The sequence below is a fragment of the Apteryx mantelli genome, chromosome Z (assembly GCF_036417845.1).
Source record: "Apteryx mantelli isolate bAptMan1 chromosome Z, bAptMan1.hap1, whole genome shotgun sequence".
Classification (NCBI taxonomy): Eukaryota; Metazoa; Chordata; class Aves; order Apterygiformes; family Apterygidae; genus Apteryx; species Apteryx mantelli.
This window is the reverse complement of record NC_090020.1, coordinates 11511278-11535420: the sequence shown is the minus strand read 5'-3', so window position 1 is coordinate 11535420 and position 24143 is coordinate 11511278. Positions and strand designations below refer to the sequence as shown.

At 49.2% G+C, this 24143-nt stretch overlaps 1 protein-coding gene across 1 annotated transcript; it reads left to right on the top strand.

Moving 5' to 3' along the window:
• The first annotated feature begins 13728 nt into the window (after positions 1-13728).
• Positions 13729-23381, top strand: CHRNB3 (cholinergic receptor nicotinic beta 3 subunit). The gene is made up of 6 exons (XM_067315388.1): positions 13729-13771; positions 16065-16216; positions 17209-17253; positions 21196-21305; positions 21540-22422; positions 23247-23381. The coding sequence occupies exons 1-6, from the start codon at positions 13729-13731 to the stop codon at positions 23379-23381; spliced, it is 1368 nt and encodes a 455-aa protein (XP_067171489.1).
• Positions 23382-24143: the final 762 nt, after the last annotated feature.

Below are 24143 nucleotides of genomic sequence, written 5' to 3'. Positions count from 1 at the left end.
GCAGGAGACTGGGCTCACGGTGAGAGAGAGGAAGATGAATAGTACCTGAGCTGATGCAAGAAAAAGGCACAGCATGCGGCAGGGGTGGGGAGAAGGAAGTCCTTCCTTCTGGCTGCAGTGAGCTGCTACTTGAGAAGGGTAACAGGCTGGTCTTTCTGAAACTAAGAAGGGGACATCTTGGTGTTCACTTTTCAGCACTGCTTCCTTCCACCTCTGGCCATGTGTTCCCATCTCTCCCTGCCTTATGCATTGGCTGCTGTACTTGTTCAGCCCTTCCTTCGGGCATTTTCACTTAATAACCCTTCAGAAAAGTAACTCAACACAAGAAGGGCTTAGTCAGCAAGGTTAATTTAAGGCACACTGAAAAATGGCTGATGTTAGCAATTCTCACGTGTTTAAGCTTTTCATGTTGGTAAAACTGGTTTAAGAATGTACCTGTCATAGGCCTCAAATAAATGTCCCTTCCACTGAGAGGGACAACTATTGGTTGTCAGGTGGGTTTCAGCCAGTAGTATAGGGTTGAAGAGGGGACTGTAGTCCAATTGCTTTCACTTCATTTCCTATCACCAAAGGTTTTTTTCTAAATAGAGGTTCAGTCCGTTCCAACAATAGGCTTGAATTCCTCCTGCAGCAATATATATTTTTTATTTTGGCCCATTAGCTCCTTGTTATAGTGCTGTTAGGGCTAGTGTCCACCTTCTGGTAGGCCCATGAGGACTGTCAACATCACAGAGCTCTGAAGAGGAAAAAAGGCTGACACTGATACAACCACCGGTCCTTCAGAAGTTGACTTTTCTCGCACTGGAACCCTACGCCCCTACATTTCAACCTCTCTAGCCGATAGCAATACACAAAGAAAAGATGAAGGCCGGACAGTCTAGGAATGGAATTCTGGCTCTTCATGTAACACAAATAACACAATACTTTTCCCAAGTATTTGTTAATAGTTCCTCCTTTTTTAAAGTGGAATTCGTTATGTTCATACAATAGGCTCTCAATAAGGACTGTGTCACTTCCTGCTTTTACTGGCCACAACTGGTATCTGCACGTAGCAGCAGTTTTGTGAACAACTCTGAAAGAAAGCGATTGGGAGTTACAAAAGAAGAAGTGGGAATATGGGGTGTCAAAGGCTTTTGATAGTGGTGTTTGCCCAATTGCACATGAAAAAGTTAAATTCTGCTTAAATGCCTGTAGCTGCACTTCAGTGAAACCCATATTATTAAGCAAACAATTCAAGGAAGTTAGAAGGTGCTAAAGTTGGCAAAAACGTCTCAGTCTTAAGATCTGGACTGAGAGTTTTGTTTTTAAATGGGCTGACACTACCATAGGCAGAGCATTAGAACTGCTTTTTAAAAGAGAAGTGTTTGCTTTACACACTTCCTCCTATTGTTCCAGTTTCCCTTTTGCCCCAGTTTCCCTTTTTCCCTGATAGGGTATCTGAGTCGAGTGTAGTATTTACTTTTTTTTCTCCTTACGTCTCTGCAAAGTACTAGATTTCCTTATCTGACCGGGATATTCAATGGCCTAGGGTAGAATTCCATGTGAAACCTGGCCTGTGTTTTGGGGAACAGAAAGAGTAATTATGCACTTGGATGACTGCCTGTTGCATTGAGAAATCCTTCATCACCGCCCTTTTTCCTCCTCTGCCTCCCGTTGCCATCTTGTCTACATTGCTGCTAGATTGGTGTTAAGCCGCACATTCCTGCAATGGAGATTTCCAAGATGTCTTACCTCTTGTTGGTTTTCATTTGCCTTCATCCCTGTATAGGGTTCAGAGTACAGGTGCCTATATGAATTTTGAAGGAGTTCGCTTGCATCTGAAACAATACAAAGCAAATCCCGATGTGAATGTGGGAAGGAGGAAAGTTTAGGAGGAAAGTTAAGGAGGTGTTTGGGCAAAATTAAAACCAGAAATCCAGTTTCTAAATCCATTTCAAAAAATTATTCTATCATATGCTTCTTTGGAACCAGGCTGTAATTTGTCCTGATATTGTTTTATGTTTCAGTATATACACTTTTCTGTTTCCCAGCACCTTCTACCCTCATCAGGTGACTTTGGCAGAATGAAAAGAGGTATTTTAAGCTATTCCCTAATTTTGACAACTAAAATACTAAAAAAATAAAATGCAAAAGCAAGTCAATTAATACTTACAGTCTGTCATGACTGCCAGTTCAGGGATGTTACTCCTGCTGTTTTAAGCACAGCAGGCTATTTGCCATACTTTAGCCATAATAATGATTTATTAATAGATAGAAAAACAGCGACACAGGGTAGATACATGATTCAAAAAATACATTATGGTTATATTAATTGTTATTACAGAATTCTTTTTGTGTTTCTGTGTGCTTTCAAGAGAAATCGCTTATTTTTAATAGATGTCTCCTTTTGAAGGAACCACAGCATTTGTTGTTCAAATTGGGCAGACAGCCCTGTAATGTTGTACAGATAACTGAAGGACTTTAACAGTGTGCAGAAAAAATTGTATCCTTGACTAACTTAAAACATTTCACAAAGGAAAGTCATCTTAAATAATCTTATGAAGTTAAAGAAAACACTTAAATCAGTTATTCAGAAAAAGCTTTTCAAGGACATCTCTTGAGAATAGACATTTTGTATTAAGCCATAATTAAATCTCTCTGACATCCTGCCAGTGTTAATTCATTTAGCACTGATTATCAGCCTTTTATTCTCTGCAGTGCTAAAGGGTCTAGTGATCCTCCTGGAGTTGCCTCCTCCAATTGTATAGGGGAGACAGCTTGTAAAGACTGGGATAACACATTTCTGGACCCTCTGAAAAAGTAATTATCCTGTGCATCCTTATTTGTTCTTATGGTCTATTACTAGAGTCTTTTAACTTGGTGGGAGTGTGAGGATGATCATGAGTAAGTCTTTTTCCCCTGAACTCAGAGAGGACTTTTTTTATAACTTGGGCAAATTAGACCGTGTCCTCATTTCCTTTCAGGCTTCACTGGATGTAGCTGTCATCTGTAGATGAACTGACTCTTCAGGATTTGGGTCTGAGAAAGATATTTGATTCCCTGCTGAAAGATCTTCTGTTCAGTGTCCACTGCAAGGTAATCTAAAAAAAGGATAGTATCTTGCATTTGGTAATGGTTTCTTCTTTCATCTTGGGCTCATCTACAGTTCTCTCCCCACCGTCTCTTTCCAGGACAGTCCTCATATATGTCTTCTGCTGGAAGAAGTGAACTCTTTCTTGGCTTCAGGTGCTTTAGAATCTGGATCTGTGGCTCAGGAAGGAGAGTATTCAGAGATGGTCCTTTTTTTCTACTAAAGAGGAGAAGGACCTCATTCTGGACTTAAGAAATTCTAACACTTTCACCTGCATGTTCAAGTTCAGGATAATTAACCCTAGCAGCTGGTCCTGCAGAGAATGAACCTTCAGGACACTGACTTTCACAACTGAGTCCGGGGTTCTCTCCCTCTTTTTTCTTGTATCGATAGGATCCGCTTCTTCATTCATCAGGTCATTGATATTGATGCTGTCAGGTCCAGAGGAATGCCACCTGCAAAGAAAATCTAAGTGGGTAGAGAGCTGTTCTCAAGCTGGCTGTGAGATACCGAGGTGGAGTCCTCTGCTCTCATTAGAGCATGTGTCACATGAGCTCCTGCCACAGCAGGTGACTTCACTGATAAGTGTTTCCATTTCTAGCATTTTAAGCTTGATCTGTGCTTGCATGCCTGTCTCATAGGTATCCTGAGCTGATGCGGTATTTTGTCAAGTGGTTTTGTGGTGGCAGTTTCTCTCAAGAACTCCAAAAGTCACTTCCAGATAAATGAGTATTTGTGGTGTTTACTGCTGGCTGTCACCTCCAGGGTAGTTTTACAGACAAATCATTTCTCAAAGACTGAAAAGGAGTCTATTTATCAGTAATCTCAAATCCTGTAGTTTGCATGTACATTCAGTTCTTATCTTCATTTCTCTCTTTCTGAGTTCAGACAGGAACATCTTTTTATTAATTTTCTTTCACTGAAAAGGGACTGAAATGCCTCACAGTTTATTCATGTGCCTGGCATGGAGGAGAATTGGGCATTCTCTACAGGTTCTGCAGCAGGAAAATCTTCTGGCCCTGGATAATAGGACACAGGTCTGCCCCCGATGGGAATGCACATGTGGACCTTTCAGCTTGAGGAACACTGGTTACTGATAAGTAATCTCTTTAAAACATATGCACACAAACACATACACAAATCAGTTATAGTTTCAGAGGGGTTATCTTTCTTTGATACTGTCACCAGCTGAAAAAATCAGATTTCCTGGCATTAACTTCTCATATAATTAAAAGACAACTGAATACAAAAGCTGACCTTATAATTTCTCTACACTTCATATATAAATAAGGAATATCTTTTAAACTCAAATGCACATGCAAGCTTATGATGACATTATGATTAGCCTAACAGTATCACCCTGTTGATAACCATTTTTCTGTCAACATTGAAATTTACTTCCCAGGTTGTTATGACTTCAGATTTTTGGATTCATGGTATTCCAAATTAATAGCTGCTAGGTAACTGACATGTATAGCTTCAATTATAACATGTAATTAAATTAAATTACTGTCTGCAAATGGTGCTTTCTGTGTTGTTTCCAATGCTATCTATCTGACAGACTGGATTCCTGTACAGAATTAAAAAACAGCCTGCTTCAGTCTTTTACTCTCTCACACATGGAACAGAAGCTTATACATGCAGTATATGACATTTCTAATTGTGAACATTATCTCATTTTCTATGCGTTGTCTTGCATGCCTTGCCTCGCTCCTCTACAATATTGCTCTTCTGTCTTACACAGGATTCATTTAACCTTTTCATTTAATAATGTCAGTATTTAAACAGCTGAGTTTCTTATCACATTTGCTGTTTGCAGTCCTTTTCTGATCTTCCGTACATGGTAATGAGACGCTGAACTACGCAGTTACAGAGGTTGTCGGCAAATGAGCATGAGGGTGTTTGGGACATGGGGCAGCAGCCTTTTATTGCCTTCTGGTAACTATTACTGTTGCCTGTTATAAAATGTGCCAGCAATGAAGAAGGTGCAAAGCACAGTTAGAAACAGCGTTGGAATGAAATGCAGGTCTTAACTGGAGACTGTTTTGGGTTACCTGGATGTGCTTCACCTGAGGAATGAGGAGGATTACTTATTATTTCAATGGATTTTACTCTCCTTGTTTTCAGGATGAGCTTACACATCTATTTTCATTTTTATTCTGCTTGGATATTCATTCTTATGTGTAAAACTACTGTATGTGCAAACAGAAATGTTTGTTTAGGATAGGCGAAGCGCTGAGCTCTGATACGTCCCGTGGTTCTCAGAGGAGTCGAGAGCTTTCCAGGTAATGCGTTCACCAACAGCACAACTTTCTTCCCAGAAACCAGTGGTAAAAGGTCTGCTCAGGGAGCTGGACTCTCTGAGCATTTTGGGCAAAGCCCCGTTGAACCCCTTGGAGCTGGGATTTCTTTTGTGCGTCTCCCCAAATTCCCCTGTCTGCCTGTTTTCTCATCAGCGCAGTGCAGCAGAGGGGGCACGGAGGCAGCGCTGTCATCTGGAAGGAAACTAGGCAGCGTTGCCCTTCGGTATCAAAGTTACGAATCCCCGTGTGCTTTCAGCCGGGACTGGCTAAATATTAGATCATGACGTCATAACGGGCGGCCGGGTTCCCAGCACCGTGACAATCATCTGCTGTGCCCCGGGAGATCGTGGTAAGATAAAACCCGGCTCTCGTCCTGAATGATTATTTAACTGACTGAGCAAGGTGTACGGTAACATTCGTAGCCGAACGATCATCCCCGTTACCAGCGCGGGAAAGCAGCACAAAATCCTGAAGCGTTTCCTCCGCGGTTTTCCTGCAGCACGTTCAGCTCCTTTCTGTTTTGCTGCCTGTCTGACGCGTGTGTGGTTAATACGTCATGGTCTCTGGGCTTGCTGAGAGCCTCAAAACGTTGCAAACCTTACGAAACCGGTCTGATGGCTGACTAAAAAGTCGCTGGAGACAGGCGCTTGCCGGCTTTCGTGCGGCAGAGCTGGCACGCTCCCAGCTCCGGCCCTCCCACGCCGGGGGCAGAGGGCAGAGCACGTCGGCTGGGTGCCCACGCGTGCTTCCTCCTCCTCCTCCTCCTCCTCCTCCTCCTCCCAAGGTACACAGACTGTTGGACTGTGGTCCCAATTCAGCGAGTTGTTCAAACCCAGCCTTTGTTTACTGTTGGCTGAAGCTAGGCACCTTAAATACCCTTACTTTAGTTACGATAATACTTCTGACCAGTCACAGGCATGCCATTAAAACTGTTCTAGGAAACAGGGCGTTCTGGCACAGCAGAAGAGGGAAATCCAGATTTTACACACTTTTATAAATAACATCAATTATGTTTTCTGATGAGGTGAAGCTGTAAACATTTGTCATATTCAGCTCTTCTGGCTTGTCTGAAGAAAGACAAGTGGCAGATACCAGAGATGTCATCCAGTGTAAATAGCTTTTAGGGTCAAAATTCCCATTTTGCTGTTTTAAATCTCTAAACTATTCAGTTAACTTACATGGTTTTAAGTGGATATCCACTGGCTAGATATACCACCAAATATTTACAGGAACTTATTCTATTAGCTAGTATTGCCTTCATATCACTTCTATTATGGTTATAAGTTGCCTAAAAATTAATTTCGCAGATTACTTAAAAATCATGCTCTGACTTCACTCAGACACTGTGAAGACACTTGCTACCCTATATTTTGTTTACAATCACATTTAGCGTAGTAGGTTAGCATACTTTCAGGCTAATTAGTCTTATTATTCAAATCTGTTCTCTTATATTGGTAGGCTATTCTGCATCCATTTCCAAGATCTTGGCCTTATTTCTTCTATACTTAATACTCTTAGAGATCTGTTATTAAAAAACAAACAAACAACAACAACAACTTTTTGCAAGTCACTGCGTGTGAAAGCTGGCTTCTGGGTCTATATTTAAGCATCTAAGTGAGGGATCTGATGGTACCTGTTCATGAGTTAGTTAAAATGTAAGTCCAGAATATGATGCATATGTTAAAAATAATGGCCCTACCTATGTTATTTCTTTGGGTCCTACCTGTGAACATGTCTATCTAATCTTAAAGAAATCTGTAGATGGGATAAATATTATCCTATATAAATTAATTGATGTTAACCAAGATAATACGGACTTAGCATGGCAAGCAGGCATCTCTGTCGCGAAGGCTCAAACCCCAGCTTAGACCATCAGATAGTCTTCCGAATAGCAGTGGGCTGACGTGAGCCCTGCTATGGCAGGACTTGAGGAAGAAAGAAGCAATTTGGAGAGAAGTGTTAAAGCAAGAACCTCTTGCGAACTTCCCCACCGTTTTCCCGTAGAGAAGTTGGTTTTACGCTACTGGTTAGGGCCACCGCTGTGACAGCAACGAGCCCTGCCTTCTGACTGGCTGCTACCAGACTGGTTTTTGCTTTCTGACCAGCTGTGATCTGAAGCCAAATGCATGCCCTTCACAGGAACTGGCTCCGGCGCCTCAGTTTTGCTCCCTTTCAAATGAGTGCCCTGTTCGCTACCTGAAAACTCCCGCTCTTTCAAATTCTTGGCTGTAAAGTGGCTGAACTTCAGCAACCTGAGAGGCAGGAATTTGCCCTCAGGGACCCTTTCCCTGCACAGCCGGAGCCAAGGTGAGGTCCAGCCCCAGACCTTCCTGGGCAAGAGCTCCAGCCATGAGATATCAGGCAAAAGATGGGTACTGTGAATGTCAGGGGTCTTTCTCAACGCTGACTAGATGGCCTGGATCCTGGATGGTTGAAGCATTTCCAGTGGCTCCTCACTTGAGTGGGCCCAGCCACCACTTGGAGTGGGAACATTTCTAAGTGGGGCAGACTTGGTTTCCCTGTGCAGGACTTCAGAAGCACCCATCTTCTCATTCGGTGGCTACCTAGAAGGCCAGGCCAAGCACTTAAAAACTCAGCAAAGTAGTGCCCAAATGAGGTGACTGGACTGCATTCCCATTGCCTGCCAGCCACCCAGGGAGCTTTTTAACATTTCTGGCTCTAGTTTTGAAAGGGAGGGCATGTAACGGGTCATGAGGCATGCAGCTGCTGAAAGGTTGGCAGGAGAAAGAGTTTCTGAAGAGTACTCAAAGTGAAGGGAAATTGTCAAAACAAGTTTGAATCAACCAGAGAGTGGCCACCTCCGCAGCCAAGAGAGTATTTAACACTTGCTTTCTTTTCCCGGCCCTTTTCCAATCTATTGCAGAAAGCCAAAGACGAGGACATGGGCATCCCTCCTGTGGCTCGGTGGTACAAACTGAGGAGCTGTGTTTCTCAGCCCCTGAGACCTGTGAGGCTAAATTCGGCTGAGACGTTTGCTGCTGCTGCAGTAACGTACCCTGGTCACTTCTGTGAAAATAGTAGCTTTTAAAAAAAGTTGTATCGAAACCAGAGGTGGTAGAACCACCCATGATATGCAAAATTTGGAGTGTAGGGTTGTGTTCACAAAGCACAGTATGATGAGGCTGTCGTATACTTGCGGATTTCAGTATAGAAGATGTAACTAGTCCAGCCTTTACCCACAGAAATGCAAGTCTCAGAACACTTGCTGAAAATGCTCATGATGGAGAATTTCTAAACTATGAAAATTATCCTCTTTCTGTAATCCAAGCAGGTAGCAGAAGGCAAGGAGCAAGAGAGGAAACTATACAACAGCAATTGCATTTCTTTTTATTGAAACATCATGAAAAAAGCCACAAACACCAGAAGAACATCCAGTAATGTAATGAACCAAGAGACAGAAGAATATGAACCTCCAAGCATTTCTAGCAAACATGTTGCACCTTCATTTTGTGGAAAATATGACAATTATTATCTGTCTGCAACAAGATGCACTTCTAAATCTAAAAAGAAACCTGCTTGTGAATGTTTTGTACAGATGTGCACCCACAGAGCAACCATCTCTGGTAACTCAGGAAATGATCATGAGAAGCAAATGCCATCAAATGCAGGCAGGAGTGGAGCTGATCCCTACTGATCCCTACTGGGGCCCTTCAATTGCTGGCATAGTGTTTGATTTCAGTACGCTGTCTCCAAAGGAGCCCCTGGTTCTACCACACCAAACCCAGCGAAGGAAAAAACACCAGCGGCTCCAAAGAGAAAATCAGTCAGCCACCACCATTCAGGCTGTGTGGAGAGGCTATCGAGTCCGGAGGGAAGTGGATGAAATGAATAAGGCCGCTACCAGGATTCAGGCGGCTTATCGAGGCCACAGGACGCGGCAGCAATTGCCCCTCGCGTTTTACAGTTACTTTGGCCATAAAAAGTTTGCACTGAATCGGAAGAAGGAAGCAGAAAGCAAGGCGATGGCAGGCCCTGCCGTCTCAAAGTGCCACCCGTACCGGGGTAGGGACCTCCAGGCACCAGGTGATACCAGTGAGAATGAGAGTCTGAGAGCTCCACACAGAGAGAGACACGACCCGAGCTCTTTTGTTATCCCCAGAGCGCTCGTCTTCAAAAGAGTCTTCTCTTACGCTCAGCAATGAAGTTTTGGCCCCTGCTAACAGGCCCTCACCTGCCTGTGAAGTCTTCCAGGCCTTGGCACCTGAGCAGCAAAACCATGATGCTGCAGGTAACATCCAGGCTGCAAGGAGAGGGAACCAAAGCAGAAAGGAGCTTAGTAAAATGGCAAGACAGGCCACAAAGACAGCAGAGCAGAGCCAGATCTTGGCTTACAGTAATCAATGCAGACCAAACAGTCATGAAAATTATCAAATTTCACGGGCATTTAATGACACCAACATTCAGGTGTTGACCCAGGAGCCCCAAGATGTGGTGCAATATCCTGAACTGGACCCTGTTGTAATGTTGGGACTGAGTAAGGGAAGCAGAGAGTCTAATGCAGAGGGCAATGCACCGTCTATTAGAAATGTTAACGTATACAGTGCTGAAGAACATGCCGGCCTCCAGAAGGTCCTCAATCTCCCTTCAGGTGTCCAGCCCCAATGCAACAGTGGAAGGATTTCAGAGGGGAACAGGCAGAGGGCAGCTGCGTGGGCTGTACACCATCAGAAGACACAGCGGCTCGAAGCCTTCTCAAGTCTGCATTCAAGTAAACGTGGTGGAAATGGGAATGACAGCGGGTAGCAGCTCTTCACAGTAGGAACAAGCCAGTGAAACTCAAGATGGGGGCTGCTCTTGGTCTGCAAAATCTTCTCCTGTACTTGCAGAGACTCGTCATGGCTAAAACATCTGTCTTAGTGGAGCTCGAAAGTGGGCGCAGTTTTGGTAGCCTCCGTTAAGGTCTCCCATCAGCTGTTTCCTGACTTCCTAAGTGGCTGCTTGTTCCCCTGCTGACATGAAGACTGTTTTTTCCTTGCCCACCATTTGAAGCAGATTATATCTTTGGACCCAAGCTGGAACTGCTCTCACAAACAGGTCCATGCACAAATACAAAATTCTTAGGGTTGTTTTTTTTAGAGCTGGTTATCCAGCCCCAAATAACATCATATAAAGTTTCAGCTGCAAATGAATCACTCAGGGCATGAGCTTTCAAAACTGCATGCATTATATAGAATGAAACTTACACAGGATGTGTATTTTTATCTGCACTGTAGCCCAGACAAGTCGGACGGACCAATTATACCCATAGTCCTAAACATCCCAGGGCCCTGCGTTCCCCAGGCGGCCCGATCTTTAAAGAGGGCCGTAAGGTATTGCAACTGGCCTCTGTGCAGTGCTGCCTGCACTATCCGGGTCCTGCCAGGGAGGGGTGCTGGAACAACGCAGAAGAAAGTGGGGAAAAAAATTGTAAAACAGAGAAGGGAAAGGGAAAAGACCAGGTGAGGGTGACAAGGCTGATGAGAAAGACTCTCAGCTTGGGAGAAGATGAAAAGGAGAAGGAAAGCGGTGGCTGTGCTGGGACGCTGCGGAGGGACTGGTGATGCTGGGATGTGGTGCAGCTCCCTGTGGGAAAAGGGTGGGCGAAGGGGGGGCAAGCAGCAAGAACAGCAAGGCTGAGCGGGGCTGGGGAGATGAGAGAGAACAGGAGGCGCCTGGGCTGCCGCGGGGCTGCGGGGAGCAGCGGCTGCGAAATCCCCTGCAAACGCCCGCGCCAGCGCCTTGCGTCTTGACGGCTTCGAAAAACGGCCCTGGGTTCGGGGCCTCTCGGCTCCGGTTCGCAGCGTTTCCTACCCGCGTCCTTCCTCCCTCCCCGTCGTCTCGCCCCGCCGTTCAGCGTCACCTCTCCCCTGGGCTCCGGCCACCGCTGCCACCCTCATGGGAAAACGCGTTTGCCGCGCTCAGCTGCTTGGCGCCTGTGGATAAGACGGCTTGGCGCGTGGCATCATAACCTCACGTTTTCAGGTGCTCCTGATCTTAACCGTGTGGGCCCAAACTGGTCTCCTCTGGGTGGATTTATCTTTTTATGCACGTGAGCTAAATCAGTCCGGCGAGCGAGGCCTGGGTCAGATGCTCTTTGTGCTCCAGCAGCTCTAGTCTCTGCAGCCTGGAGTTGTAACCCGATGTCGCTTACGAATCCCCTGACACCTGTGGAAAAGCAGAGGCAGGATCGCGATGGAGAGGATTCAGGTTTCATCCAGAAATTCATGCTCTGTCTCAGAGCAAACACTCCACACGCCTAGCTGTGTTGTCAGTAAAATGGAGCATCCACACGTACTTTCCTTCACAAAGAGCTTGAGAGCTGAAGGAAGACTTGTTAACATCGCCAGCAAACAAATAGAAATTATTTCCCCATGTATCATTTCCCTGCCAGATGCCTCTGAGAGCCTATAATCAGGCATGCCATGTCCTTACCCACCACCGCAGCCCCAGCAGCGACTGCAGAGGTAGTGGTAAAGCATACACTGAATTTCCCTCCAAACTACCTCCAAGTAGTGGCCAGGAGCCTGCTCCTATTGCCACCTGACAGATTAACTTCGCTAACTCCCAGCAAGGACCCATGCAGCGAGCTAAGGTCTTTTGAAAATGAGCCTTCCCTCCAGTCTCCTGTATAGCGCTGTGTAACGTTGTCTTTTGTCCCAGCGAACTTTACATCAGACCAGATGATCACGTATTCGGTCTTCTCTCAGCCTGGTGACAGGTCGCGGTGTTGCCTCTCTGCACCATTCCAGCCAAATATCGTCCGTTCTCTTGAAGCCGGCACAAAAAATACCTTCCCACTGTGCACCTTGATGAGATCAGCGTACTTCAGTCACTGGCACATGCCTGATGTGGGTCTAACCGGTAGGCTGAGCAAGCTGGTGGTGACAACAGCTGGCATTAACGAGACACGGTCCTCTGCCTGCTGGCAGCGCTGTTGTATCTGAGCCTCTTCCCGCAGCCGGGATGAGGAGCAGGGGAACGGTGCACGGCATACGTGCGTGTCCAGCGCTCATGCTTCAGCCCTGCTGGGTGAACCTCGGTGAGGACCTTCGATGAGGCAGCCCTGGATCAGATAACTTGTGGCTCTACCGAAACCTGGGCTGCTGTAAGAAATGGGTGTAGGCGTTGCTGAAAAAAACAGGCTTCGCACATAAAAGTCAGCAAGCAATGAAATTCCTCTAGGTTATGGGTGTTTGTCAGTGCCTGAAAACAAACTCTGAGGATATACAGAGAGCCACGAACAGCTTTGTTTGCAGCAAATCTGTAGGATAACTGCGCTGACACAGAAAGCAGCCAGAAAGAATCAATAGAGGCAGAAGCAGTTTTGGGTTTGGGTGCAAACTAAAGGAATTTTGAGCCGGTCTTCCTTGAAATTGGAAGGTTCAGAGGAAAAAAATCCTTTTTGGAGACAGGTGGCAAAGTGACTCCCTTTTGGGAAGAAAACCAAAGTTTTCCTGTGGATGAAGACCCTGAATCCCTGGGCAGAGGAGAGGTAGAGAGGGGGAGAAAACGAGCCCACGTCCAGCTTGATATCAGTGATTTCTGGTGGCTTTTAAGGAAGCCTGGTCCAAGGAGTAACTTGAGAGGAATGACGCCTAAAGAGGAACTTGCTAAGTAACTGAAGGTCCCACCGCCATCACTGCTGAGCACAGGGCTCTGGGACCACATACTCCCTCAGGCTGTGCCAACGATAGTCCTGTGCAGGCATTTCCGAGCCGCCATGTGTGATTTTGTGTGCGTGTGATGAGGGGTAGCATTACAGAATCAGCCCTGTTTTCCCACCTACACCTGCTGCTTTTCCCCCCAATATCTATTTTTAGGGCTGTAAAACAGCAACCATGATATGAAAAAGGGATAAGGTAAGTCTGCAGGGAAGTTCCACCTTGTATTAGACCAATGAGTACAGCTGGAGGAAACGGAAAAGCTTTCAGGCATATCATCCTTCTTCAGGTCTGACCTGCAGCCTGGTTTTTTTTGCTCAGTTGTAACTTTTCCCAACTGACAGTCCGATAAAAGACATTTCTCCTCCTCCCTGCAAGCCGTGCCTCACTTTTATTCCCAGACCGCTGCGGCTACAGCCCCACGAATGCTGCCAAGAACAAGTCAGCCAGCGCTTAGGACCCAGAGCCCTGTTTCAGGCTTACGGGATGTGACAGCTGACGAAAAATCAATGAAGTGTGCTTTACGGAGCTTCACTGTGATGCCAGCTACGGCTCGAGAAGTGCTCTCTTGCCGCGCAGAGTTAATTCCCCGCCTCGATTTCTAATGAGGTCGTTTCGGTCCCCTGCTAGGATGAGGCCAAATTGCTTATGAAGACGAAAGACCGGATGCAAAGGAAGAGCCGCGGAGGTGCCCATGCTTTGCCTAACGCTCCTTGCGCTGTGCCTGAGCCGTGCGGGTAAGTGCTGCTTCTTCCCCTCCCGAGCTGAGGCTGCAGGACGCCCACGGTCTCTTCCGCCGTCCGGTTGGCTGCTGCTTGCCGGGATGAGGTGGATGGTCCTCTTTTTAACGCTTGCCTACTAGCAAGAGAGAGTTGTATCAGCTCCTAACTTTGTACTGCAGCCACAGCTGGCTTGGCAACGGGGTTTTAATAACGGTGGTGTGACGGTCGCGGGGTAGAAGTTACGGCAAAATACTGGGGCTCTGGTCCACCCTGAAAGACGTCGGTTGTGTTCAATAGCCGGGGGCCTCCTGGCAACCGCTGCTCCGTGGCTTCTGCTCGTGGCAGCCCGGCAGGCAGCTCGAAAACTTCTGCTCGGAGTGTGTGACATAGGGAAGCGCCCGACCTGCAGCTTGCTTCTCTGCTTTTTTCTCTTTTTCTCCCCAAAGCAGTGCTCCTTTGTTCAGCGCATCCACCACTGCTTTTTCTAGCCTCATCATCAGATGGGGCTTGTTCGAAGGGGTTGTCGGGCTATTTTTCCCCCTTGATATGGCTTCCTCCTCATTAAAAACTGCCCCCCCCCACACACACTTTTAAGCTGTCCCCCCCGCAAGTACTGGGGCTATGTTGTATGAGCTCCAACCTTACTTCTCCTGCCTTTCTTTTCCGTGGGATTTCTCTCCTCCAGTCTGCTTTCTTCCCTCTTTTCTGTGGCTTCTCCAGCAGCGGAGAAGCAGCACATCCAGCTCCGGGGTGAACGGCTTGGCCAAACCTCTGCCGTGCTCTCCTGGGGCATCAGGGCCCCGGGACGTGGTGGCTCCGAAACAGCGTCATTTCTCCGTGAGGGAGGTTGTACAGAGACATCGGGCCAGACCGTCGTGCATTTGCACGCGCATGTGTGCAGGGAGCCACACTGAGACAAACCTGGAGCAATACGTTCCTGCCCTGAACGCGGAGCTGTTGACCCCACAAGCCTTCTGGGGGTTGGGGATGTTTTCTGTTCAGCCACATTCTTGTTAAATTTCCTGTGCTCGATGACCGTGCGCCGCTAAGGACATCCTGAGGGGGATGCCGAAGGGCTGCGAGCCCTTTCCCAAGGGTCTCCGGAGAGATGTGTGTGTGGGGAGGGGGCTAGACCGTGGAGGCTGTGGGTAGAGGGGGAAGGAGAGAATTTTTCTTTCGCTTCCTCTGGGTGTGGATGCGATACCTGTCTGGCATTTTCGGTCAGGCAATCCAGCTTCCTGGGACAAACTCCATCCTCTCTCCCCGATCTGCTGTGGTGGAGCTAGGGGTAGCCCTGATGTGAGAAGAAACCTTGGAGCAAGCAGGAGGGACATTTGTGATTCCCTTGCTGGTAATGAGAGACCCCCAAGCTTTGTGACTGAGTGGCAAAACAAGGTGGTCCTAGAAACTGCTCTAAACGGCACTGAAAGTCAAGCAAGTCCATTCCCGGCTGCGGTGGAAAGCTGGTGAAAAGGAGAGTGAAAGCTCCCTCTCTTCAGCTGGCCTCCCTCTCCCCAAGGCCTGGCAACTCTGCCGCAATTGCAGTGAGGCGACTGATTGCTGCCCTGTGAGTGGCAATCATTAGGCTTCAGAGTTTACAAGATGTCTCAGAGGAACAGGCGTTTCCTGTGGCCGCAGGTGCAGGATGACAGCGCTGCTTTGACCTGTGCCTCATGCCGCTTTGAGGTCATCCCGAAAGAGCTGGGGGACGCTTTCGTTCGGTGGGAAGCTGTGGCGGGGGAGCAGCGTGTTGCTGCAGCCGGGCATTTGGCTGTGCTGCTTCCCGCTGGGTCTCCCCGGCTCCCCACAGCCTCACCCCGGAGCCCCGAGGGAGATGCCTCGGGTGTCCCCTCCTGCCCTCCACGGCGCAGGGACCTGCCGCAGATGCCCTCCTCGGAGGCGTGCCGCACCGGGTGCTTTAGCCCCTTGGTGGTTGCAGCTATCCCTCGATTAACCCCAGCGGGGAGGATTTATTTCCAAACGCTCCGGCTCTCCGTGGCATACCGCAGATATCCGGAAAAACATGTGTTTGTCAGGCTGATATTTACTACTCACAGCTGAAAGCATCTGATGCTTGAAGCTTGAAGACCTCCTAGAGGAAAATAACCAAGGAAGCCCGAGCAAGACAAACTCAAGACAAAAAGGCTGCAGAAAAGAGAAACCTAACACAAAGTCACCACAGCCCCGGCTGGGTCTGGGCAGGGTTTGCCCGGAGGCACGTTGCTCTCCCATCACTGCCCTGCCTCGTTCCTTCGGGTCACGCCGTGCCCCGGCTCTGCTCTGCCCCGCGCTCTGTGCTCTCTTCCAGATGTGGCCGCCTTCGGCTCGATGGCCGAGAGCGAGGACGCGCTCCTGAAGCACTTGTTTCGAGGCTATCAGAAATGGGTCCGCCCGGTGGAAAACTCCAACGACACCATCAGAGTCCTCTTCGGGTTAAAGATCTCACAGCTGGTGGACGTGGTAAGTGTTACGTCAGGCTTGGTAAAACATCCCATTCTTCATGGACGGTCTTGTATCCATCTGGGAGGGCTGGTTATGTTCGTTGCATTTGCCCCCAGAGACAAGAAATGCAAAGCGATGGCTGGGCCACGACACACTGAGCATGAGGCGGTGGTGGTGGTGGTGATGGTGGTGGTGGTGATGATGGTGCTGCTGGTGGTGGTGGTGGTGGTGTGACCACCCGCCCCGTTTCCGCCACCGTCCTTGGCGAATAAGGCCTCGTTGCATCAGATATTAATCAGCTGCCTCATGCCAGACGGTCCCTGGCTCCTTCGTTTGCTGTTTATTGACGAGGCAGCCACGGGACGGGGGTGGGAAGGGCGGAGCTGGTTGGACATTGCTCAGGCTGACCAAGGTTTTACACAGGCCAAAGGCAGCTGATATCTGGACCCAACCGGCCACTCAGATAAGATACCGGAGGCAAAAGAGTCAATCCCGTTTTTTTTCCCCCCCCACTCGGAAAATTTCCGCTCCCTTTCCCCTCCGTCACTGCAACGCACAGGGGCGTTTGCACGGTGTAGCTGGGCGCAGATGTGCCCACGGGACGGTGCACCCCCTGCATCGCCCTGCACTGAGGAGGGAAGACGCTACCTCTGAGCTTTAGGTGCATAGTCAGGATAACGTTTCTGCATGTGTCTTCCCAGACTCGGTCCGGATGGGCGGTGCGGTCGCCGCGCCGTCCCAGGAGCCACGACCTGGGCTGTGCTGACGCCACGAGCTGGCCGAGCCCTGTGGTCTCCCTGCTCCGTGGTCTCCTTCCTTTGGGCTGCCACGAAGTGCCAGGCCCCGATTTTCCACCTGGAAAGTCGATTCGTTTCCCCAGCGGTGGCTGCAGAGCCCCGTCCCGAGGGGAAGGCGGCCGCGGGGAGCTGCTCAGCTCCGCGCAGGGGCGGAGGGTCGGTTCCCGGCGGCTATTTCGGCATTTCAGCCCTCTCCACCTCATGTCGCCCTAGGATGAGAAGAACCAGCTGATGACAACCAACGTGTGGCTGAAGCAGGTAAACGAGACCCTCCTTCCCCCGCATGGGGCAGGGACCAGCGGCCGCCCCGGCCTGCTGCCGGCGCGCCACCCATCTCCCTCGGTGACACCAAGCGGCCAGGCAAAAGCAGCACTTTTTAAAGGCTTTCAAGGCTTTTACCTCAGTCCCATCACCCCAGAAAAGGCAGGAAGGGGCAGAGAGGCCGACGGCGGCTGGAGAGTGGCCCCTTCCAAAGGGCCAGGAAAGAGGGCATCTTCTTTTTCTGGCCTGTCCCACAGCCGTGGGCTGACGGCAGCTGTATTTTGGGGACGTGACGTCTCCTGATCCCGTGGTGCCCCAAGGGACTATCCTGTCTCACACTTAGAGGTCATCCAAGCCCTGTCTTGCTCTCCCCATCTGCAGCTGATGCCTTGGAGAGGCTTCTTCTTCGGCATAAGTAAAGAGAAAGAAAAGGCCAGCTTGTCACCCCCAAAATTAAAATCTGTGGGATTTCTGCAAATTATTCACCTCTCCCTGATAGACTTGTCTCTGGAAGTGATGCTAATTTATACAAATGGAGGAAAGGTACAAGTCAAACAGTTAGATCTCCTTTCCTCTTCACTCCTGGAGAACACTGTGTTTGGTTTAGATTACATTGCATCGGTTTTTTGACCTCGTGACAATTATTTTAAGTCTCTGAGGCATGCGAATATCTATAAATGCATCAGCTGATCCTAGGCAGAGGGCATGAAACCCAGGCCTTGCCTGAAATGATGCCATGGGAAGCAGTTTCCAGGGGTCGCTGGGCTGGTGGAGCAGAAATGCAGCTCAGCTTTTGCTCTTAGTCTGGTGTCCGCAGCACCGTGGTGACTCTGCGGTGGATCAGGGCCCCTAAACGCTGTGTGGGCATAACACGCAGAGATGTCCCTCGAAGAAGGACGAGCTCCCCTTGCTGCAGGGAGCAGAGGAAGCCCCCTTTTGCAAGGAAATTTCCTGCTAACCCTAACCCAGCCAGCTGAGAGCCTGCCTTGAAACATCTTTCCCCCGTTCAGCTGCAGCTGCAGAGCCTCTCACGCGCACAGGGCCAGCTCCTGGCTTCCTCGCTCTGTCTGAGCAGCGTGATGGGTAGGAGCCTTGGGTTAGCCCATCCACGCTGGGGACACGGTTTGTACTGCAACGCTGACCTGCCCCGAGCCGTGTCAGCTCTTGTGCCGTGGGAAATCAGGGTCTGCTGCAAGTTACTCCACGCATGCTGCAGGAGGTGGAGATGTGGCCCCAGTCTGCTACTGCCTCTCCGGTGTGAGGAAGAGGAGGAGGAGGAGATGGAAAGCCCTTTCTCCTATCCCCCTGCCTCTTCATGTGGAAGGACCTACCTGGGGGGGTTGCACTGAGGACACAGCAATTTCTCTGGAGGCCTTTGGAAAAAGGTGCTCAGATTTTAGCCCCGGCAGCTCCCCAGGGGGGAAATCAGGGCAGTGATTTTCATATGAACCGCTGAGCTGGGCTCTCACTAGTTGCCACCATTTCAAGTACCCTTTCTCCGTCTGATGGGCTGAGAACAGCAAGGCCCAAACGAAATGCAAAGGGAGCAGAAAATAAATGAGACACAGACTCCGATTTTCACACACGCCGGCGCTCCCAGGAGGTTAGGCCGAGTGTTAGATACCCACGGTCTGACCCAGGTGTCCTGCTTCGGGAATTTGTGTGTTCCCTAGGGTTCCCCTAGCACGAACTGGTCCCACATGCAAGCCTGTGCTCAGGGGATTATTAGGAAGTGTTGGATGACAACTGGGAAAAGGTGAATAAAACTAAGCAGAATTAAAACAGGTTTTTCTTTCGGGTAGGGAAAAGTGAAAAAAAAAATCAGACAAAGCAGAACTCCCTACTGACGCAGATCTTCTCCTTCTGTGGGAGCTGGGGAGGAGAGGGAAGTCTGGTGCATAAGGCTGAGGGGGAATCATGATCGTTACTTCTCCGCACGACTTTGACTTTTCTTGGATGAGCAAAGCTCAGAACTGAGGGTTTTGTGTTTGTTTTTTTTTTTTTTTTCTTTTTTGAAAATCCAGTTGCTAAATGGGGGGGGGACCTGACGTCATCCCACAGAGGGTGCAAAGGAGCTTTTAGGAGCTGCCGAGAGTACCTGAGGTCAGGCAATTTGCGGAGTTTGTTAGCAAGGGTCACGAGGCTGGGTCCAGCGCTTCTCGGTCTTGCTGCTGTGCGAGGAGCCTGAGTGGCAACCCCGGAGCAGAAATTTGGCACAGCTGGAGGAAGGGGAGAGCAATGAGAGGGAAGAGAGGAACGGGCCCTTCGCCTCGGCTGGTGCAATTCACGTCAACACAGAGACCATGGGGAGACTCCCGTTTTAAACCGCTCATCTTCAAAGTCCCCACACTGCCTATTTTTGGCTCTGGTAAGGAGACACGCAGCTGTTTGCCTCGCAGACATGAAAGAGCACTTTAGCTGCGACAGAAATCGATGCAGGACAGTGGGGAGGGAGGAGGGCGGCAGAGGCAGCAGAAAACCCAAGCTGAGGAGCGGCTCTGGTTTCGCTCTGGGGGGGGGTGACTAGGTCCCCAGGTGACCCACGGGGTATCTGCATCGGGTGCGTCAGCGCAGGCTGTGAGCCGGCGGTGTCGGCCGCCGCCGTGGCCCTGACCGTCCCCTTGCGCAGCAGCGTGACGGACCTCAGCCCCTTGCGCCCACCTTGGCACCAGCCGTTGCAACTGCTTCCTCTGCCTGCGCCTCAAGCCAGCCCTGACCTTAGGAGGCCTCTACCGCCCCTCTGCCCACGACCTTGGGCCCTTTCTCCTTCGCAGGGAGGGATATTTTGTGTGTCCCCGTCTGTCTCAGTCTCTGCTCTCGTGTACTGTCACACTATAAAGGCCTGTGATAACACAGGTGGCCATGAAAAGCATGCTAGACCAAAGAAATAAAATGAGAACAGTATGGTGGGAGAAGCAGCAGAGATTATAGCTTTTTGGTCCATCCATAGAGAGTCAGGAAACTGCCCAGAGATGCTGAGGCCACCAAATCCCCAGGGGCCTCTTGGCACTGGAGCTTAATGGAAAGTGTCTCATCTCCGGGCATTGCATCTCATCTTGGTATGGGCAACAGTCCATGGCTCTTGCTTCCCCTTGCTGCCGTTCCTCAGGGCAAGTGGGAAACCCCATCAGTAACGGCCAGGGATCAGAGAGCTGCTCTTCTGCTGCGCTTCTGTGGAAACCTCCGGGTCCCTGGAGACACTTTTCTAGGCTCTCCACAGCTGAAAAACTAGACGATGAGAGAAAATCTTTCTGAAGTTCAGCATGATGAAAATGGCCAGGACTCTCTCTGCTTTTGCTTTTTTATAATGTCACCTCTTCAGAATTGCCACCAAATGCTTTGAAACAGTATCATGTTGTTTTTCCTGCCATAGTGTGCAGGCATCTCTACTGGGAGAATAACGATTTGGTTTGCAAGAACAGTGCGCAGACATGGGCAGATGTCAGTCCTGTGCACTGAATCAGGCCAGGTCTTCACTGAAAAGCAATTAAAGGCCACCTCTCTGTCCCCTGGGCGAAAGTAGCCATCCCATTTGACTCTCCTGTGGGGTAGGTGCTGGCTGAAAACACTGTAGGGTGGTTTTCCAAGTTAAGACAAGGTGCCGTACCCAAGGGAGGTGGCTCCTTCCTTCTGGACTTCCCTCCAACATGAGGTGGGCTGGACAGGGCCGTAAGGGAAGTGAAAGTTGGTGCTTTCCAGGAGCATCCTGGCGTTGCCTGGAAAGGGATGGGACGATCGGGCCCAGCTGTGCCGGGAGGGGCAGCACTTGTGGAGATTGACATCCCCCAGCCAGGCCTGCAGGGCATCTCTTCCGCAGCTGGGGAGCCCTGCGCCAGCGTCGCCCGTAGTGCCATGTAATGCAGTTCCTCTCAAACGGATGCGGGAGGATGAGTGAGGCTGTTGTGTCCGAGTGGGCAGAGGACTGCTGGCTCATTGCAGGAATGGATCGACCACAAGCTCTCCTGGAATCCAGAGGAGTACGGCGGGATCACTGCCATCCGCGTCCCCTCCGAGTCCCTCTGGCTCCCCGACATCGTTCTGTTCGAAAAGTGAGTAGCGTGGCTACGGGCCCAGGGCCGAGGCCAGGGATGAACGGGCGAGCTTGGGCAACGCGTGCTGGGTGCGCCAGGCGTCCTGAAGCCCGCACATGCTCTTAGAAAGCTGCTCCTCTGGGCGGTGCGAATGTCCACTTCCCTCGTGCCCCGGGGCAGAGCTGTGATGGAGCTGGGCTGGGGCGAGCGTGGTCCCAAACCAGGCGCTGTTTCTCCCTGTCCATCTCCCAGTGCCGACGGACGTTTCGAGGGCTCCCTGATGACCAAAGTCATCGTGAAGTACAACGGAGTGGTGACCTGGACGCCGCCGGCCAGCTACAAGAGTTCCTGTACCATGGATGTGACCTTCTTCCCCTTCGACAGGCAGAACTGCTCCATGAAGTTTGGGTCATGGACTTACGACGGCAGTATGGTGGACTTGGTTCTAGTGGATGAAAATGTGGACAGGAAAGATTTCTTTGATAACGGAGAGTGGGAGATCTTAAATGCCAAAGGTATGAAAGGCAACAGGAAGGACGGCCTGTACTCCTACCCGTTTGTCACTTACTCCTTCGTTTTGAGACGCCTTCCACTGTTTTACACTCTCTTCTTAATAATCCCTTGCCTGGGATTGTCCTTTCTAACTGTCCTGGTGTTTTACCTGCCTTCGGATGAAGGAGAAAAGCTCTCACTGTCTACATCGGTTCTCGTCTCCCTCACTGTGTTCCTGCTGGTGATTGAGGAAATAATCCCTTCTTCTTCCAAAGTCATCCCTCTGATCGGTGAGTATTTGCTGTTCATCATGATATTTGTGACCCTCTCCATCATCGTGACTGTCTTCGTTATCAACGTCCACCACCGCTCCTCAGCAACTTACCATCCCATGGCGCCTTGGGTGAAAAGGATCTTCCTCCAGAAGCTGCCCTGGCTGCTCTGCATGAAGGGCCATGTCGATCGTTATTCCTTCTCAGAAGCCGAGGAAAAGGAAATCACCTTGAAATCAAAGCTCCCAGGGAAGCAGAAACACAAGCAAGCAAAAGATGGAGAGAAAATTGTTATTGCCTTTCTGGAAAAGGCAGCCGATTCCATTCGATACATTTCCAGGCACGTTAAAAAGGAGCATTTCATCAGACAGGTAGGTGAAGGGAAGCAAGAAGAGATCGCAGCTTCCTTGGCAGCAGTGGTTTCTAAGTCTTTTCCTTTTCTGCATGCCTTTCTATTTGCATCTTCCTCCTGCCCTCCTCTGGGACACGTCCTGGGGGCTTCCCTGCTTGGTAAAGGACATGGTTTCCAGGAAAACACATTGCTCCAAGGGGAGCTGTACTGTGCTGAGCCCTTGGTCCTTACTCACAAGAGGCCACAGCAGCCTCTGAACATACAGTGTCCATGCCTGAAGCCTTCTGTTTGGAGCTGAGAACGTTCAAAAAGAAGTCCCCTGAATTACTTTTATAAATACTTCTGGCACGTGTGCAGGGCTGGGCCAGAGCCAAACCCCCTCCTGAACACGCACAACCTGAGCCGGCAGAGCACTTAAGAAAAAGAAACCAATGGTACACTTGTGCTGGAAGCAATGTCCGTGTTAAAGTGCTTTGCCAGAGCCAAGTACTAGCACTCAAAGGGGAGTGCAGTTCTGTTAAAAGAAACGCAAATCATAAATCCATCTTGAAGCTTGAGTCAGTAAACTTTTACATATGTGCTTAGCTAAAAGCTTTTGCATGGGCTGAAAGAAGTCTCTGTTTATCGTGTGCTTAAAGCTGTGGAAATGCTTTGGTGCTTGAGGGACCGGCAGCTATCGGTGCTGAAAAAGTTATTCTTTTTCTGCAATGTTGATTTCAGGCTACAGTACACTACACACTTCTATTTTTTAAAATAAGATTTTTACAGCTGAAAGATATGTAAAAGTCTTCAAAATACCAGGCTCATTAATGTCTCTGGTTGTTCTCCCTCTCTCCTTTCCAGGTCGTCCAAGACTGGAAATTTGTAGCTCAAGTCCTGGATCGGATTTTCCTGTGGTTATTTCTGGTGGTGTCAGTGACGGGTTCAGTTCTCATCTTTACCCCTGCATTACAGATGTGGCTAAACAGTAGTTTGTAGAAAATGCTCCCACACTAGCATACACCAAGCACAGTGCCATGGGATGGTGGAGCATCTGGCCTTGGTCAGTTTTTGTTGTACAGGATAGGATGCAACAGCAAGACTGAGTGAAGGTGGTGATGGTAACAACGGGCGTTGACTGGTGCTTTCTATCTTCACACAACTCTACCAGTTAGAGACTTGACTGAGATCAGAGAAGGGCTTGGTGGCAGCTGAGTACTGAAGTGAACTGGGAGGCATGATCAGGTTATAAGTGTTTTATCTGGTAGCCTGGTGGTATTACAGCATGAGCCAAGTTTATTAGTTAGAAAGGGAAATAGTAATTTTGGTGCAATGAATATGTTTAAAAGTCAGATCCTTCAGTTAAAATGCCACGTTATAAAAGAAGTTAGACTGTAGTAGGAACACTGAATCAATACTCAGTTTATCTATCTACATTTTCAAGTAAAAAACACAAAGGCTCTACAGATCACCCTGTACATGTATCAGAACTGGCCATTGCATGTGCATTAGAAAAAGTACAAATACCTTTTAGACGGGATGCTGAAAACCTTAATTCTGTGGTCTCACCTTGCTGTCAGGATTGGCTCAATGGTGAGAGAACTTGTAGCTCTGCCCACCTGCTACCAGCCTTTCTGCTATGCACATGTTGTCTCTCCTCCTGGCTGCTGGGACACTGCAAAGTCTTTGCCACTGTTCAGTATTATTTGCATTTGAACCTTGTGCTCAGTAACATACCAAAAGGCTGAACAAGTTAGGATT